The 18,015-nt window shown below is 48.0% G+C and overlaps 1 protein-coding gene across 7 annotated transcripts in view; it reads left to right on the plus strand.

Annotated features, from left to right (window-relative positions):
• enah (ENAH actin regulator) overlaps positions 1–18,015 on the plus strand; it is a 72,869-nt gene that overhangs the window by 42,481 nt on the left and 12,373 nt on the right. For 6 of the 7 annotated variants that reach the window (XM_077017421.1, XM_077017420.1, XM_077017417.1 and 3 more), the window contains exons 4-5: positions 9,623–9,695; positions 16,792–17,171. In XM_077017421.1, coding sequence (XP_076873536.1) covers positions 9,623–9,695; positions 16,792–17,171 — 453 coding nt within the window. Of the gene's footprint in view, positions 1–3,590; positions 4,082–9,622; positions 9,696–16,791; positions 17,172–18,015 lie in introns of those variants that run through there. The other variant, XM_077017422.1, reaches the window with a different exon arrangement.

Raw genomic sequence — 18,015 nt, forward strand, 5'->3', positions numbered from 1 at the left:
ACAAAGGACCCTCCTCTGTCCCTGTTGGTGGTGGTCTCTCTCATGGGCTGTGTTGTCAGGTACAGTGGGGAAAATAAGTATTTAGTCAGTCACCAATTGTGCAAGTTCTCCCACTTAAAAAGATGAGAGGCCTGTAATTGACATCATAGGTAGACCTCAACTATGAGAGACAAAATGTGAAAAAAAATTGAGAAAATCATTTTGTCTGACTTTCATAGTTGAGGTCTACCTATGATGTCAATTACCGGCCTCTCATCTTTTTAAGTGGGAGAACTTGCACAATTGGTGACTGGCTAAATACTTATTTTCCCCACTGTATGTTTGGGAACAGTCCCGCACATGTTCTGCTCCTTCTCCTGGGCATACCCCATGTGATGAGACCCACTACACGGACTACACATCCACACCATCACCAGCCCTCAATTACATGATGGCAACGTGCTTAATAATGCAAAATGGTGTTAATTATGCCTTCCTCGCCGATGAGATGATTAATTAACACAACTGAATTCCTTAAATAGAAGAAACGTTGGCTGCTCTCAGAGGTCCCAAGCTGTGGCCTTGTCTCACCTCCACCATCGCTGAACTGGTTGTTTCAGTCCTCCTTGGGGGCAGCCTTCATTCTGCATCCTCCTGCTGGTTTCTCTCCTTGGGGGCAGTCCCCCTAGGGGGCAGTCCCCCTTGGGGGCAGTCTCTGCTCTTTCCTCTTTTTCTCTCCACCTGCTTTTAGAGTCTTAACGTGCAGAGCTATAGTCTGATTTCATTACCATAATAACCCCCGGCGTCCGCTCTTTATTTATTTCATTATTGAGGTGGTGGTGGTGGTGGTGGTGGGGTGGTTAAACTGGGCTAACCAGACAGCGGGAGCCTCTTGGGCGCTTCCTGACCGCTCAGCGACTGCTAATTGGCTCTCTCTACTGCCAGCACTCGCTAGTGTGCACTAAGCAGTTAATAGGAAGGAGGGGATCTGGAGGAGATGTGGGATCTGGAGGAGCCATCCACACTCTCAGTGCTGCGTTCAGCCTGTTGGCCCACACCCATCCCAGAGATTTCCTGACTGTCAACTGCTGGATGTTGCAGAAAAAAAAATTCAGAAATTTATGTAATCAGTGTCAGTCTGTGTGATTTATGTATTTTTTTTGGATGGTTGTGATGTATAATATATTTAGTTTTTCCTTTAATGGAAAAAGCAGTTTTTTTTTTGTTGTTGGATAAAGTTCACAGAAACCAACTGTCATTTACCCAGAATGCCCTTGTCGGATGGTATAAAGCTACCACTGCACATGGATGTTTATAGAAGCCTCGTGAGTGTGCTGGCAACAAGCCAAAATGACCAGGACGAGTAATTTACATTCACGGTGTACAGCAGATAGTGTTATCCAGTCAGACTTAATAAAATAAAATAAAAATAAAAAAAAAGGTGCTTAGGTGTTTACACAGAAAAGTGTTCTTAGTGAATTCAAATGGGTTAGAGTAGGGTTGGACAATGAATCGAAAATGCATCAAATCCGGATTTCAGAACCTCTAACTGCCAAGATTTTGCCCATTGCGGTTTTTTGGCTTTTAATTATATCATATAACATATATACTTAATATAAATACATGTTAGTACTTTGCCCACTGTTCGTGTACTTGAAAAATGTTCTACTGCACATGTAGTCCGTGACTCCACCCCATCCAGTCAGAGGCTGGGAATCAACAATATGACTTCATTAGAAAAAAATACAGTTGACAGTTGAACACTTGTCTGTGAACTATAAGGGCAAAAAAACAGCAAAAACCCAAAATCGCTCATTAACCGTAATCAATGTAAAATGTTCAATTAATCATGATATTGGTTTTAGTTCATATCGCCCAGCCCTAGGTAACAGTCCAAAAATACCCTTAAACTCCAATACTGCCAGAAATGAGTCAATGCTATTCAAAACATTTGAAGAACAGATGCACCTTCTCAATAATGCCTCCTATTGGACATGGGCATTTATGTATTTATGGAACTGTAGTGTTGATGGGAGGATTTATCCAGGGTTCAGTGGTGTTTACCTAGTGTCTCCTAAGGTAAAGCCTCCAGATTCCTGTCACTCGTTAGAAGGTCGCGTTTATTCCGCCGACCTTTTTATGTGTCGACACGGACACACGGGGAGCGGCAACAGTATGGTCATGTGTTCTGAAGGTTTGTTTTGGTTTACGTCTCCCCACTGCATATTTCTGGAGTGTGCAGGGTGGTCACATGCGTGGTGTTGCGGGGCTGACGCTAGAGTTGGCTGCTGCCAGAGATTTGGAGTTTTTTAAATAAATGCTGTTACCAACAGAGCACAGAAGCCTCAGGGCAGATCCTGGACCAATCCCGCACCTTTCTGTGGCAAGGCCTTGCTGTACGTCATTATCGGAGTATGCTTGTAAACTCCAACGGTGGTGGTTAACATGAAGGCCCGATAGGCTGGACCTTGAGGGCACACCCGGGTTCCTGGTGAATGAGCCTCTTTCTCAGGTGTTCCTGAATCAGCCTGTTGTTTTTCTTTACACTTGTTTTTTTTTCCTCATCCACATTCCACTGGTTTGGCTGACGAGAACACGCAAACAACAAAGAGAGATCATTTAGCTCACACAGACAGGCAGGTGTTCTGCGATCGTCAGTAGGGCGATGACTCGTGGTGTAGGTTGGCCTCTCCTGGTTCTTGGACTTTCACCATGAATGTGAGCCTTTTCACACCGTGGTTCGACTGGAAAGGAGAAAAATCAGCATTTCACCTTTTTAGTGCAATCACGTCCTCGTGGGACACCTCGGGTTCCGAACATTCAGCCAAGAGACCTCTCTGCACTGGTCACCGTGTACGTCTTACTAACTACACGCTGCCTGAACTTGCCAGCTTTCCTAATATGGTGAACAGAGAGGACATTTTAAAAGCTGGAGAAATGGAGAGTAATTGGAAAAAGGGATGAAGAGTACAGTAAAAAGGAAAAATGAGGAGTTAGGACAGTGAGGTTTCCATTTTACTCATTTTGCCTCCTCAGCTCTGAGAGTCTGTTGAAGGCACCTCCATGGGAGTCGAGGGACCTGGCTGTTGAACGCAGATGCACCTTACTGAGGTTGTTATTTTAGGAATTGGTCACTGGCTTGCATATAGACGTCTGCCCCAGCCAGTGTCCTCACCGCAGGACATGCAAGCCGTCATGTGTCGGGAGACGGATTTATCTGTCGTCTTTCGGGGTATAAATACTCTGTTGTGATGGCCTGTTGACAGAAGAGAATACAGGTCAAACGAGTGATAGCATGACCTCATCTGTGTCGCATCAAAGTGAGCTGTCGCCAAGCCTCGAGGAGGCAGGCTCTGCAGGTCTAAATGAAGGTCATTCTAACGTTCGAGTCTTTTACTGGCAGGTGTTTCAGTCTTCCTCACATAAGTGGTGCTTTGAGACACTGTTTCTTTAAAGAAGAGCTTGAGATGTTGTCACTTGGAGACTCATAGCATTCCTGAGCCAAAAGGAGTTTGTTTTTTTTGGCTTAGGCTGTTTAAAACCAGGGGTGAGGGAATATATGAGGCGCTGGTTGGATTGGTAGGGGGGGGGGGGGGGGGGGAGAGACCCTCCCCAGTGGGGGGTCACCCTCCCCATATGTGGTGTGTGTTTGTTTCTTGACTTGTGACACCACATGACCCCGATTGCAACAGCTGCCTGTTTTGAGACGCTGGTGGGGAAGTGACATCATGTGGTCCACGTTTTATTGATGGGATCATGCTCCTTGCCCCCAGTGTGTCCCGTCCAGGCGTGCCGTCTTCATCTTCTCATTTGACAAATCAGCTGAGTGCCGTGTAGTCGAGACAACAGCTGCCAGCCCAACCGTGCGGTGCTGCCCCCCTGCTGTACTGGACGGGCTCTTGTTCTTAACGGACCGGAGTTTGAATTGTAGTTGTCTTCACTCCGGATCGAGGTGGTCTCCTCTGTGTTCCACCCTGCTCCTGTGAGAAGGTCCCTGGGCTTCAGCGGAGAAGACAGGAGGGCGGAGCGTCCATCATGCCGGCCCCTCGGGCGAGTTGCTTCCAGCAGAAGAGGATCAGCCATGCCAAGATCATCTTGAGGAGTGAGTGCTGCACTGAGCCAATCACGTGCTTCGATCTCGGCGCGTTACCTCAGAGTTGATTCACTTTGTAAACATATGCTGTCTTAGTTCCGTGTGGAGGTTTTAAGATGGGTGGACAGACGGCAGGTTGCCTCTGCACCGTCGCTGCTGTCTGTGGAGTGTATGTACGTCATGGGCGAGCACACGTTTCATGGCTCTGTACTGAACAGAGGGAGTGACCGTGTTGCCTCAGACGTGATTGCGTATCTATTTTCAAACGTGTCCAGCACTGTTCCGCCACTTTGCAGGGTTCAGGTATGATGGCTTATTTGACCAGGCTGATTTAGTTCGTTTAGTTCGTTGTACTGGGTGCTGAAGCAGGTGTTTTGCACCAATCCCCTCACAGAATCCTGCGTATTCTGTGCATTTTACACTGTATTCCCTAGAGAATCCTCCTCCTATTGAATCCAGCTATGCCCAAAATAAAAGTCCTGCACTTCCTGCCAAAAAAAAGGGAATTATTAAGCCTGTTGTAACGCTGCTGCCCAGAAATAGCATAATATCAACTCCTGTGCTCTGGTGCGGTCACAGTGCTAGCAGCTTGTGAACTGCTCTGACTGAGGTGGCCTAGCCTATGCTCAGGACTTCAAAGAACAACAGTAGTTGTTTTCTCTTCTCCACAGCGTGTACCTTTGACCCACAAAATGAAATGTTTTCTTTTCTTGGGGGTGCGTTTTGGCAGCGCTGTTTCCAAGCAGAGCTTCTTTTATTAGGTGCCTTTGCATCAGCACCCCTCCCTTCTGGAGCTGACGCAGGATCAGCTTGCGCCTTATCTGATTAGCTACCAGGTAGCTCATGCCTATAAGAGCTGACCCAGGAGCAGTTTTTGATGGCTCGTTCTGGTTGAGGTCTTGTATGGGAGGTGGATGACCTCAACCAGAATAACCTGTTGAAGGAGGTATCTGAAACTGGGACCCCCCACCATGAAACCATCAATCCTGGTATTTGCCAGACTCTACGTCTCCCCCGGATCCTGGAATCAGACCTCGGAGTTATGTGAAGCATAGAATCCGTCTGTCAAGTGTAAGGGACACTTCACATGTCTGTTTCTGCATGCCACAGTCCGTCTGTCTGCGGAGCTGAAGATGTGTGGTCACAGACCTCAGACCTCCACTAGGTGGGGGTGTCACTGAGTGTAGGGTCACCGGCTGTGTAACCACTTTTTATTCATGTGTCTTTCACTGACCCAAAGCCTGCGTGTGGCACTTCCTGTGTGCCCGCCTCGGACTATGGCTGTGTAGACACGTCTTGACCTCTACCTGACATGTTGCTGTAATAATTGAGAATAAACACTTTTTCTCTGTGATTGTGATTCTCTCCTGCGACGTCATTGAGGTGTCGGTCCTGTGTGCAGGACGTTTACACTTTGACGTTCCTGTTTATGGCAGCTGTGGTGTCGTCCAGGGTAAATGTGGTCATTCTGAGACCTGTGAGAGAATCTGTTCTGGTAAAACGATTGACCATTTTTCCGTTGTGATGTCAAAAACAGGCCCCAGAACAGTCTGCTTTTTTTCCCTTTCTTTGCTGAGACACAACCTCTACGCTTTGTTGTGGTTTGTGGTGAAGCTGATGGTGGTGGTCGTAGGGCGAAAATGGTGGTGATAGTCGTAGGGCGAAGATTGTGGTGAAGGTCGTAGGGCGAAGGTGGTGGTGGTGATCGTAGGGTGAAGCTGATGGTGGTGCCGTAGCAGAACTTGATTTCTGGTGTCTTGGCTTCGTGGCTGTTGGGTACTCTCGTGTGTGTGCAGAGAACAGTGCCAGTCCAACCTGAAGTATTTTTGGCTAGGAGACCTTGCCTGTCTCTGGAGAAGGCATTCATTTCATTTCCCTGAAAGAGATTGATTCAGTATCTCCTCCTCATGGATCTACACTGATGTGTTCCACAGAAACTGTTACATACAGTGGATTAGGAGACAGTTTATGAGAAAGATCAGTCATTCTTGCCGCCATTATCCTACGGTGACTGCACGGATGATTCAGACATTCTTCTGTCTCTTTCTGTGTGGTCGATCACTTGGTCCTCTCTCACTCTTTCTCTCACTCTCTCCCTTTTCTTCCCTCCCTCTCTCTCTCGCTGTGTGTGTGCGCGCGCGCATGCATGTCCATCCTTCTGAGTTGCTGAGTTGTTTGTTCCTTGTTTCCCAGAGTTTGGTGGTGAAGGAGTTACTGTGTGGTCCTGGCTTGCCAAACACTGCACTGCTGATCTGATTGTGAAGGTCGGAAGTACTCTGCCCTTCATCCATTCGGCCATGAATAATTGATTAGGGCCGGAAAGTATTCTGAGGTCCCTGTGTCCTGCTCAGGAACTGCTATGGCGGGGCAGGACTGCTCAAAGCCTGCCAGCCTCTACCAGTCTCCGCGTGTATTCCTAGAACGGGACCACTTGGACAGTATGCGTCTTTCCCAGAGGTCCCTCGCTGCTGTGGAGGGCAGCTCGGTTGCTGGTGCTAACGCGGCTAAAGCCACTCCTCCAGACTGCCAGCATGGATTTCTGGGCTTTGTCTGCTGCCAGAAGAGGCTCGGCATCCCGCGTTTGTCCTGTAGGTGCTTGACTTCTTATAACCCGTGTCCTTTATTTGGTGCAGAACCGCCCCGATCTGCTAGCTTTGAGAGTGCCGTATATGAATTTGTGCTCCGTCACTGTGATTGATTTGTGAGATTTCGAGCTTTCGTCTTTTCTTCATGTTAATATTGATTCCTCAAAGCCGTCCCGTAGTGATGGATGCGGGACACAGGGGTGGGTAAGTCTAATATCACTAGAGGTTACCACACAGGACGATTGAGGAGCAGGAGGCGTTAGCGTTGACACCCAGTGCTCTGGACCTGGGCCAGTGTCTAGCACCACTGTCCCATCTGTCTGTGCTGATGAGGTCAGCTGCATAGTACTGAGGCTTGGGATTTTAAGAGCGGTATTACAACCTTGTGGACCTATAAAATGGCTACAACTCCTTTTGTTGAAGCCGTTTGTTGTTTCATTGTGTGCACCATGACGACTGGCCTGAGTTAGTGTTTCTGCTGTCTCTTGCTGTCTGCTGTTTGCTAATGGGCTTAGTAATTAGTTACCTTGTGACATTGTGGGAGTAGTGTTTGTTTCGGTTCTGTGGAAGACCAAAAAATTCAGAGCAATTTGCTGCTATGTCAAAACATACTGAGAGGCTCATGTTTGCAGGTGTAGTTTAAATGTACTTCATTTTGTTACTGTAAGGAACAGTTCATTCATGGAGCTGTGACAGTAGTGCTGTTGACGAGAGGCAGGGGGCTGCTCAGATCAGACGTAACAGCTGACTCCATTAGTGTGGGGCTTCTCCAGATGGCTCCGCTCGAACGTCATTTTGTCATGTGGAGTTTTGGGCTCGAGAAACGCCTGTCTCGATGCTGAAACTTGTGTAGTGCGACACAGGCACTCCGCCGTCCCAGAGCGGCTTCTGAGGTTGTTAAGGCTTTATTTGGTTGTGGTATTCATAAGCCGTCTTAATCCATAACTGGACAGTGATGAAATTTTAGTTGCCTTGAATCCAGAATAATGGCTCTGAAATGATATGGTGGCTACAGGGGTTATCAAGGGTCCAATTAAAGTCGACTTTCCACACTTTGTGAAAATAGTTTCATTTTAAATTCATTTTACAGGAATTCAGTGCGAGAACACCAAAATGTTATCCCTGACCCCACTGACTTATGGATATCACTGCATATCCAACGTTTTCTTTTTGAATGTGTCTGCGTTTGTGGGGTAGGCCATGTCGACCTTGTGGGCTGCTGTACCTTCTCTCCTGGGTTTGTAGATGAGTACGGCCAGATTGGATCTTTCTCTGAAGCGGTGGGCGGTGAGGGCGGGGCGGTGAAGTCTGGGAGGGGCAGTGAGGGCGGGACAGTGAAAAGTCGGGGCGGGGCCGTGGGGCAGGGCAGTGTAGTCGGGGCGGGGCAGTTAGGGCATGGTGGGTGGGGCAGGGTGGGGCGGTGAGGGCGGGACAGTGAAAAGTCGGGGCGGGGCCGTGGGGCAGGGCAGTGTAGTCGGGGCGGGGCAGTTAGGGCATGGTGGGTGGGGCGGTGAGGTTAGTGAAAGCTTGTGGCCCTGCACTTGTGCTTCTCATGGGTCTTTTTCCTGCTCACACGGTGAGAAGACCAAACAGGAAATTGCAGAGGTCACATGTAGTTGGGTGATGAAGTGTGGTCGCACCCTTGTCCCTCTAAGTGGAAAACAGACCTCTCGCCTGCTCAGTAAGGCATTGATGCCGTGTGGGGCTGAGAGCGGGAGCTGGGTGAGCTCTGTGAGGACTACCTGTGCTGGACCTTCACTAACCCTCACGTGTCTGGCATCAACAACACACCAACTGTTCAGCAGATGTGTTCTAAACACCAGACGTTTTCTATAAAATTCTTTTTGGCTCTGTGTATTTGCTCCGTAAGCCGGTTTATTTCTGATGACTCTGTTTGACTCCTCTGGAGGAGGAGGACGGCTGGGGATGAAGGATTCGTCATTTCGTTGGACTTGTTTGTTGCTTTCAGATCAGTATCTACACCCCCCAGGGTCAGTCCAAGGTCAGTGTGGAGTAGGGCTGCCACAAACGATTATTTTTATAGTCGACTAATCGCCGATAAATTTTTATAATTAGTCAACTAATCGGAGCATACGTTGATTTAATATAAAAAATCCAGCTTATCGCACTAGAATGCAACTGCTATTATATAACCATCATTAGATTTCAGCTATATGATAACTAAAAATAAAAACAATTCAGATCATAGTTCATTAAATAGTTCTTTTTTTTTTTTTAAAGGTTTTTCTTTTTTTCATATGTCTCTGACTTATTATTAAACTTAGCTACATTTTAAATCAAATTGGGTATATACCTGAAACTAGGGAACTATTCATAAAAATAAAGTTTTGGTCTCACTGACATTACAGAAAACACACGAATGCGTGCTAATTAAACAAATCATAAAATGTTAACTTTTACAGCTACCACGATAAGTAAGTACCAAGTTAACGCTCTGTTTACGCTAACTTTAGCAGCTAACTAGCAATTTAGATTACAGAGAAGACGGTCCCTCTTCATCATTGTCACAATCAGCCACAACATGCTTCAGGTGCTCGTACATTGCGGTTGTGCTGCCATGGAAGGCAAATTCTGCCTTGCAGATATTGCACGCGGGTAGCCATGATACAAGTCTGTATAACGTCCTGGGATGTCGTCCACTGTCTACCCCGGTTTCCACTACTGCGCATGTACAAGGACAGAAAGGCAGACGCAGCAGTGGAAACTGCCGCAGCAGTTTGGAGAGAGAAAAATACGACGCATCGACTATTAAATTAGTCGACTATTAAAATAGTCGACATAATCGTGACTAGTCGACTAATCATGGCAGCCCTAGTGTGGAGTGCACTGATTTTCACCATTGTGCGCCACACTGACCCTGGACTGACCCTGGATCAGTGCGCTCCACACTGACCGTGGACTCTGGCTGATGTTCACACCCAGTTTTTCTTGTTTCCCTCTCCAGGCCCCACGTTGCCAAGACAGAGCCCTCAGGTGCAGAATGGCCCATCACCAGAGGAGCTGGAAATGCAGAGAAGGTGAGTGTTTATCCAAAAGAGGGTGTTAACATGGCCGACAGTGAGAAAAGATCACCAACATCCTACATTTGATTGACAGCCATGTTGGTGTTGTGTTCTGATGTATGTAGCTGTCTGCAAAGCTCACGCAAATGAGCACCTGGCCCTACTGCTTTCTCCGCTTCCCTCTCTGAGCCACGCGTGGGCGGGACCTGTAGCCACGCGTGGGCGGGACCTTGGGCAAGAAGGAAAAAGTGGTGTAAACGAGAATGAAGCTGAACATAAGAACATGTTTCAAAAGGAGGAGATGATTCGCTGATTGCTCTTGCAGCTGTATGACCTTCAAGTGCACTGGCTCACCTCTTTGAAGCCAGAAATGCATATTTTCATAAGCGTGTGGGGGTTTTTAAATTTTTTTTATTTTTTTTACCATTTGGACTTCAAAGCAAAACTTCCTGCCGCAAGCTTCAAGAAACCACTGGTCCTGAAGGCCTGAAACGTGCAGCTGAAGCCATTTTCTTTGTTGCAGTTGTGCTCATGTGAGAATTCCCTTGGCCACGTGAGAATTTCCTTTGGTCACGTGAGAATTGCCTTGCCAATCCATTAGTGTTTTGTACCTGCACTTCTCATGGCTGCATTTCTGTTTGGCTCTGAAGCGTGATCTCCATTTGGAGAGTGAATTGAGGTGCATGTTTGCTCAGCATTTCCCACTTCCTGTCTGTTGTTGAAGTGCTTCAGTAAGGCTTCATCACGTCTGCACTTCCACTGCCATTACCCATCAAGGCTGCCACTCAGCCCAGGCTGCCACACAGCCCAGGCTGACCCTGACCCAACCCTAACCCTAGCGTCATAGAACAGATCCTGTACCCCCTCACAGTCTCAGTTACTGTTGAATGAAAGGGTCAGATAGGTCAAAACAGGAATGGTGTAGGTTGGATCCAAAGGTGTGTATTCAGTGGCACAGGCTCCTTAAGTGAGAGAACGTGGAAAAGACCGGCAGTCCCAGTCAGCAGGATGGAGAGACGGAGCCAGACAGGGCAGGAGGTCTTTTACCTGACAGCACGTGGAAAAGATTAGCAATCCCAGTCTTGCTTGCCTTCTGTATTCTGACTCAGAATGACTGAGCAGAATGGAGCATGACGGAGCAGTCTTTTGTCCTGGAGCTGACCACGATGGCTCTGTGATTAAGGAAAGGGCAGTTACTTGAATCATGTCCATTAATTGAATGTCAAGTTCAAAAATGTTCGAGGGGGGGGCAAAAATGTTCAGAGACCTTTTGACTTTACACGCAGGCAAGTCTTCCTGTAACTGGGCCATGTGACCCCCACACACCCAGTCCAGATAGTGAGACACACCGAGTGAGCAGAAAGATGCCGTGTTTAAAGTGATTGCAGTTCAGTCCTGGGTTCTCTGTGCACATGTGGCTGCGATGTTGATGCTCATAGCGCTGACTGGGGCCACACGCCTGGTGTGTGTGAGACACACTCCTGTTATGGAATCTGAAAGTCCCTCGCACATGAGAACATCTTGCACTCGTCAGCATTCTGGGCCATAAACAATCCATATAAGGATGCTTCTCCAAATACGCAGCGTGTCTCCCGGACGTGGTGGCCCCAGACGCTCCGGAGGAATGAGTGTGTGTAACCGAGCTGGACTGTACCCCACACACACACACACGAACACAAACCCACAGCCATATTTAGTTATTGCAGTCAATGGAAGTCTCTGCATGTTTGGAGCCTGATGTCATGATATGATGCAAACCCAGTACAATGCGGGCCGCGGGGGGGCAGGGAAGGAATGACTGTTGCGTGAACGTGTTTATAAATGGCTGTCGAGGCCCCTGCTCACTGTCAGGGAATGCCTGAGAGGGTCTGCTCAGCCTTAATGACTCTCTTTGTCAGGCCGCTATAATTAGGTGACAGGCTGAGACGAAGGTTAGCTCTGTATCTGGTGTAGTGGGAGAAATAGCTTCGAAGGTCAGTAGTTTCAAAGGTTTTTTCTTAATGAGAAGTGACTGAAGTGATTATGGGACTTTTTGAGAGGGGTGGGTATGGGGCAGGTGGGGCAGGTCCTTTAACTTTTTGGCTGTTGGGCTGTGTGCAGAATCACTCTTTGTCTCCATGGAGGCAGCAGTCCTGTGTCCACTGTAGAAGTTTAGTGTTTCCAGTGTTCCCAGACTGGACTGTCCACTGGGCCAGTCCAGTGTGGGCAAAAGTCACGAGTCATGGCATGTGGCCTTATGGGTGGAACAAGCAGGTGGTCCTTGTAGGACTTGAAGAGCAGGTCCTGTGTCCACGTAACCTGCTCAGTTCAAAACTCTCCTGATGAGCGGGTCCAGGTAACCAGTTCAGAATGCACTGGCCATCCTGCACGAGGCACTGCGGTTGCTTTGTGGATTCAGGGGCGAGTCCGGAGACGGCGCGTTACCGTGGCCGGGATGTGGCCGGCTGTGCTGCACAGGAATGTTCGACCCTGCTGTTCATTATTCCCTGTCTCTCCAATCCTGTTGTCTGGCTCCTCACAAGGGGCAGAACCGTTGCATCATGGGAGTCTGCTTTTGAGCATGCCGAAAATAGTGTGTTTGCTTAAAAAGACACGAGATGATGTAATAGGAAGTGATGTAATAGGAAGGTGAGAGCTGGGTATGTGCTTCTGCGGGTGCGGAGCCCGACGGAGCCCCCCCCCCCCTCCACTTCCTCCTCCACAGCTCGGGCACCATCACCGCTGCACCCTGGAGAAAAGAGCTGAAGGTCAGAGTGCAGCTTCACTCTCAGACCACATGTGTTGTCCTCCACTCTAACAAGCACCTAGCACCAAACCTGCTGCTTCGGGTGGAACTCTCTCTCTTTTCTTTGGAAAGGGACGTTGTTGAATTGTGTCTGAAATCTGTTGGCATGTGAAGCCAAAAGGACTACATATGGCTGCCTGAGCAGAGTCCAGACAGACAGACAGACAGACAGACAGACACACTGGGTCTTCACAGCAGAGAGGGAGAGCACCCTAGCCCAACAGTCTTGTCTCTAGAACCAATTTATGCTGGGTCGTTTTTGTTTATATAATATACATAATATATGGAGTGTAAGTATAGTTTCTGAAAGTAAACTCGCCATAGTAATTCAGAGCAAGGGTCGTCTTCACTTCCTGACCGACTGATGTTACTCATGCACATCTAGGTGAAATGCTTTCAGTTGATTATAGCAAAGAACAGAGTAAAACAGAACAGTGCTCACATTTTTAATCTGCTTCTGTTGATCAGTGCAGCGATGTTGGTGAATCTAAAGACACCTGTCCGTTACGGCTGTGGTGTCTCTTGAAATGAAACGAAGTCACTTTGCCTTTGACCGTGTTGTAGTAAGTTGTTGGAAGACATTCCGATTCAGGCTGTGTGCCGCCTACACTCCCATAGCTACTGTTTCCTTGGCAACGGATGTCAGGAATGGAGACGCCAGCAAATGGATGTAGAGTATGCTTCACGTCTTTGAAGTCATTTCTCCCATTGGGAACAGGAAGCATACGGGAGACGTCCCTCTTGCTTTTAGCAGAAGAAAGGAAATTGTTGGGGAATTGGGGGGGGGGGGGGGGGGGGGGGGGGTTGTTTTGATACAGAAGTGCTGAGTTGTGAATGTAATGAATTTCACGGTTGAGCATCACCGTGGTCTCCTCCACCCTGACCTCCTCCCCGGGTCTCATCTCCGTCACCTCCCCTCATTACATCCACCCAGTTCATCAGTGAACATATTCAGGCTCTCTGATGGTGCCTCTAATGAGCAGATGGTGGAGAGTTGCCATTCAGAGGAAACTGCTGAAGAGAATAGCCAATATGTAAATGGTAGATGGTTTTCAGCAACTATAATTAAATTAAATACTGTTGTTTCAGTCTATTTTTTCTCTCCCTTTATGAACCCCAGCTGCAGAGCTAGCCTGGTAATTATTGGGGAGAAGATTCGATTAATGGCGTGAAGTGTATACAGCAGCTAAGCGTGTGTGTGCTGGTACATGCCCTGCGCTCATCTGACCTGCTATGCTGCATTTCTGACACCAACCGGTCCTGATTCCATAAATACCGAAGAGAGCAGCAGGATGTTTGTGTTCAGTTCACAATAGGCCGTCATACTTTACAAGTCATATAAAAAAAACAAACATGATCACACACGATCTCTGTCTGAAATCAAGAGATCACTCACTTCCCCAGTGTGTTGCTCGTTATTTAGAAATACAGTCGCGTGTGCACATGCAGCTGCATTGTGCATGTAATACAAGGGAAATGGGTGTGTGAGTTGCTGGTAAACTTTATAAATTTATTTCTTTTTCCATTTTTTTTCTTCAGGGATTAAAGTGTTCAGTTGTCTTCTCAGTTGTTTCCGTCATGTGCAGAGATGTTGGCCATATTTTGTAAAGAGGTTGTTTGTGGTTGAGGTAGATTTAAAATAAAATACCAACTACACATGCGCCTGCGTGTGTGTTTGCGCACATGTGTGTGTCTCACTGTAGGTCACTATCCCAAAGGCTCTTGCAAGTTTCACAGATTGGCTTGTGTGGTGATGTCACAAAGTGGGCGTGTCTGCAGATGTTCTTGTTTGTGTCCTTTCGTCCTTGCGTGACGCTCACCCGTCGTCGTTTCAACTCTGCTAATGGTGTGAATGAGGTGGTTGCCCCTTGGTTACATCATAACGGTGTCCTTCCTTAACCCACGACGGGGGACTGCCCCGATACTCCATCTGTGCTGATCCAACTCCACCAATCTAAAATTAAACATGGCTCCACTACCAAGCCACACTGCTTATGCGGAGCTTCTTTTATTCCAGTGTGCTGTCAGCAATCTTCCTTGTGGTTAGACGACTCCAGTGCCCGACTAAGGGTGACCTACGGCCAGTCCCAGCACGGCTGCCGTGGTCACTGCAGTAGCCACTGATCTCTGCAGGGTTTCCCTGCAAGGCTTCCACGCTCTTTAATTACTTCGCCGAGCGTTTCGAGCTCTGGCAGCGATTTGGGGCACTGGGGATCTAGGAGGATCTCTGGGTCCCACCTGCCATCGGGAGTGCTTCCTAACCGAGGAGCTCTGAAACGCAGCACTCCACTGGGAGCGCGCACGCACGCACACACACACACACACACACACACACACACGGCTCCTGCAGTAGGCAGCTGAGATGTGGAGGTCTGGATCTGGGGCAGTAGACTATGCTGAGGGAGACGTTTCTCTCTTGCCCTCTAGATTCCTCCGTAGCAGGAATTCAGATGTAATCTCTGATCTATTGTTTTGAAAGCCATGAGACACACCTTGTATAGAACTGTGGTGTGAAGCACTAGTCCGAGAGCAGACCAGTGCTTGGGGTAGTGCTGTCGGAGCTGCTGATGTCATACGTGGTCTGGGACTCCGGTCATAGTCGGGTGTGAATCACGCCAGTCCTCATCGTGCAGCTGATAGGGTTTCAATCTTCTGTCGGACTACAATGGCTGAGTTCGAAGGGAGATCAGATAAGGACGGCAGCTGTCTGTGGTAGCAGGTGCAACCCTGACTGTTATTGCCCCAGGCACCTGAGCTCATCCTCTCTGGCAGGTAACTGTGACGTGGAGGGGCGTGTTTTTCCCACCTTGCCCAGCTCCTGAGAGCATGTTGAGGCATCAGCGTCTTCCCTGGGAAAGGTGGTGTTGCACGGGTGGTGCTGGGACAATGCTGGCACGATTCCAACACATGATGGGTGCCGTTTCACAGAACCATGTCTGTGAGGTCATTAAAGCCTAGATGGGCATGCAGACAGCTTTCACCATTCCCCTGTGTCCTCAGACATGGATACCCATGTGTGGCTCTCCGCGTAAAGTTTTAAGATGCTTAGCCCGAAGCTGTTCATGATAAACGGGCAACTGTGGGATGATCATTCGTTTCTCTCGGATGCAACACGCTGACCTGCTGACGTCTATGTAGCCATTGTAGCTTTGCTGTCTGGGGAAAATTTAACTCTGAGCTGAAGTCAGTTTTGGACACTTGTATGATACACCAACCTTTGCGTTTATTTATTGTGAATTTTTGTCCCGTTTAAACGTCATTAATAAAAGTAATGCTAGAAGTTCCCGTAGCGAAATCTGTGCCCGTCCTCTTATTTAAGAATATCCACGGTGTTTTATTTACTACGACACGGGCGCTGTCTGTCTAAGAATATACGAACATGTCGATTCGCTAGGAATCTCTGTATCGTCATACCTGTTGAGTTGTAAACGGCAGAATCCTGCTTCTCTTACTCTCACCGATTACACTCAGATTACACACACTTCATAATCCTGAAGCGAGGAACTCTCACACGGCCTCAGCAGACGCCAATAGGAAGGCTGAATTCATCAGGGTCTTCCTGTTTACATATATGCGGGCATACTGCCCTCTAGTGTTTGTGTGGATTCATTGTAACTATTTTTCAGTGCATAAAAATGTAAACTAACGAATTTTAAATATGTTGGTACCTTAAGGAGTTTGTTGCCAAAATGATGTTTTTTTTAAACAGCACTATATGGACGTCGATGTAGTTGACCTCGTACTCATACAATTGTTGCTTCCATTTACCAGAATGATATGCTAATATTAATACGATAATATGCTAATATTGGCAGGATGTGGAAGTACTTTGAGCAGACAGCAATTATTGCCGTCATTGCAGAAAGGGTGGAATTATTTAGCTGAACATTATTGGCATTACATTGTTGAATACCTACCTCACTGTGAGTAATCTTTTCTCACCATAATCTGTTCGTTCTGAATGGGGGTGATGGAAAAACCGTAGTGCTCTTCACTGTGTGCAACTGTAAATATCTCCCCAGCTTACCTGTCTCCTGCTGAGAAGTGATCAAATGGACACTCTCATGACATTGCCTTCAAACATCCTGGTCTTACATCAACATTGGAGAAGCTTTTAATGTGCTGTTTGACAGAATATTATTATTATTATTATTATTATTATTATTATTATTATTATTCATTATTATATTATCTTTCAAAGTGGTCAGTGACATTTGGCTAAGGGTTCATCTCCTGTGTGGCGGTGTTGCGCCTGGCTCCGTTGCTGGGAGTGTTACATTGTGTTGGTGAGCGCTCATCCGGTCCTCTCTGCTTTTGGTCACCCAGGCAGCTGCAGGAGTTGCAGCGCCAGAAAGAGCAGGAGCGCGAGCGTCAGGATCGGGAACGCCAGGATCGGGAACGCCAGGAGCGCGAGCGCCAGGATCGGGAACGCCAGGAACGCGAGCGCCAGGATCGGGAACGCCAAGAACGCGAGCGCCAGGATCGGGAACGCCAGGATCGGGAACGCCAGGATCGGGAACGCCAGGAGCGCGAGCGGCAGGATCGGGAACGTCAGGAGCGGGAGATGCTGGAGCGTGAACGCCTAGAGAGGGAGCGTGCTGAACAGCAAGAGCGAATGGAGCAGGAACGTCAGGAGCGGGAGCAGCAGGAGCGGCTGGAGCGGGAGCAGATGGACTGGGAGAGAGGGCGGCGCATCTCTAATGCTGGTGAGCATCTCCACTCTTCTCCTTCACAGCACCTCTCCAGCATTTTAGCTCAGGCAGCATGGGCAGCTAAGAGACTGCTGACAGACAGGACCCGAGAGCCTTACACAACAGTGGAGGTGAGAGTGTCATTGCTCAGGTCTGGGACAAGGCTGTTCTCAGAAAGCCATGAAATAGCTTTCACATTTAAAGGTTTTTATATTTATTTATATTAAAGCCATGGCTCTTTCAAGCTTAGTAGTTTTTTTTTTGCCATTTTTTCTTTGCAAATTTTTACATTTTATTCTGCACAAATTTTACGTTTTTAATTTTATTTTACATTTTACTGTTTTGCTTTACCTCACAAGCCTGCTGTTTGCTTGCTGGCTCCAGGGTTCACACTATTATATGGTGGATAGACCCTCCTTCCACACTCTTTTAACAGAACAATCGGCACTGTCCTCCCCACATCCCCCATCTGTTCCTGGGTTGGAACAGCTCACTCAAGCAGCTTGAAATATGACTAAGCTTGGAGACACACACACACACACACACACACACACACACACACACACACACACACACAAAGCTCTGTTATGACCTACAACTACTTTAGACCGCCATGCTCGATTAAGTCACAACATAAAAACAAGACCAAGAGCGAGCCTGTGTTGATCTGTAAGAGCCGTACTGCACGTGGGCAGGTGAAGGGAGAAGGGGCAGGAGTGTGCGTGTGTGCGTGTGTGTGTGCGTGTGTGTGTGTGTGTGCGTGTGTGTGTGCGTGTGTGCATGTGTGTGTGCGTGTGTGTGTGCGTGTGTGTGTGCGTGTGTGTGTGCGTGTGTGTGCGTGTGTGTGTGCGTGTGTGTG

Source organism: Brachyhypopomus gauderio, chromosome 9, assembly GCF_052324685.1.
Source record: "Brachyhypopomus gauderio isolate BG-103 chromosome 9, BGAUD_0.2, whole genome shotgun sequence".
Taxonomy (NCBI): domain Eukaryota; kingdom Metazoa; phylum Chordata; class Actinopteri; order Gymnotiformes; family Hypopomidae; genus Brachyhypopomus; species Brachyhypopomus gauderio.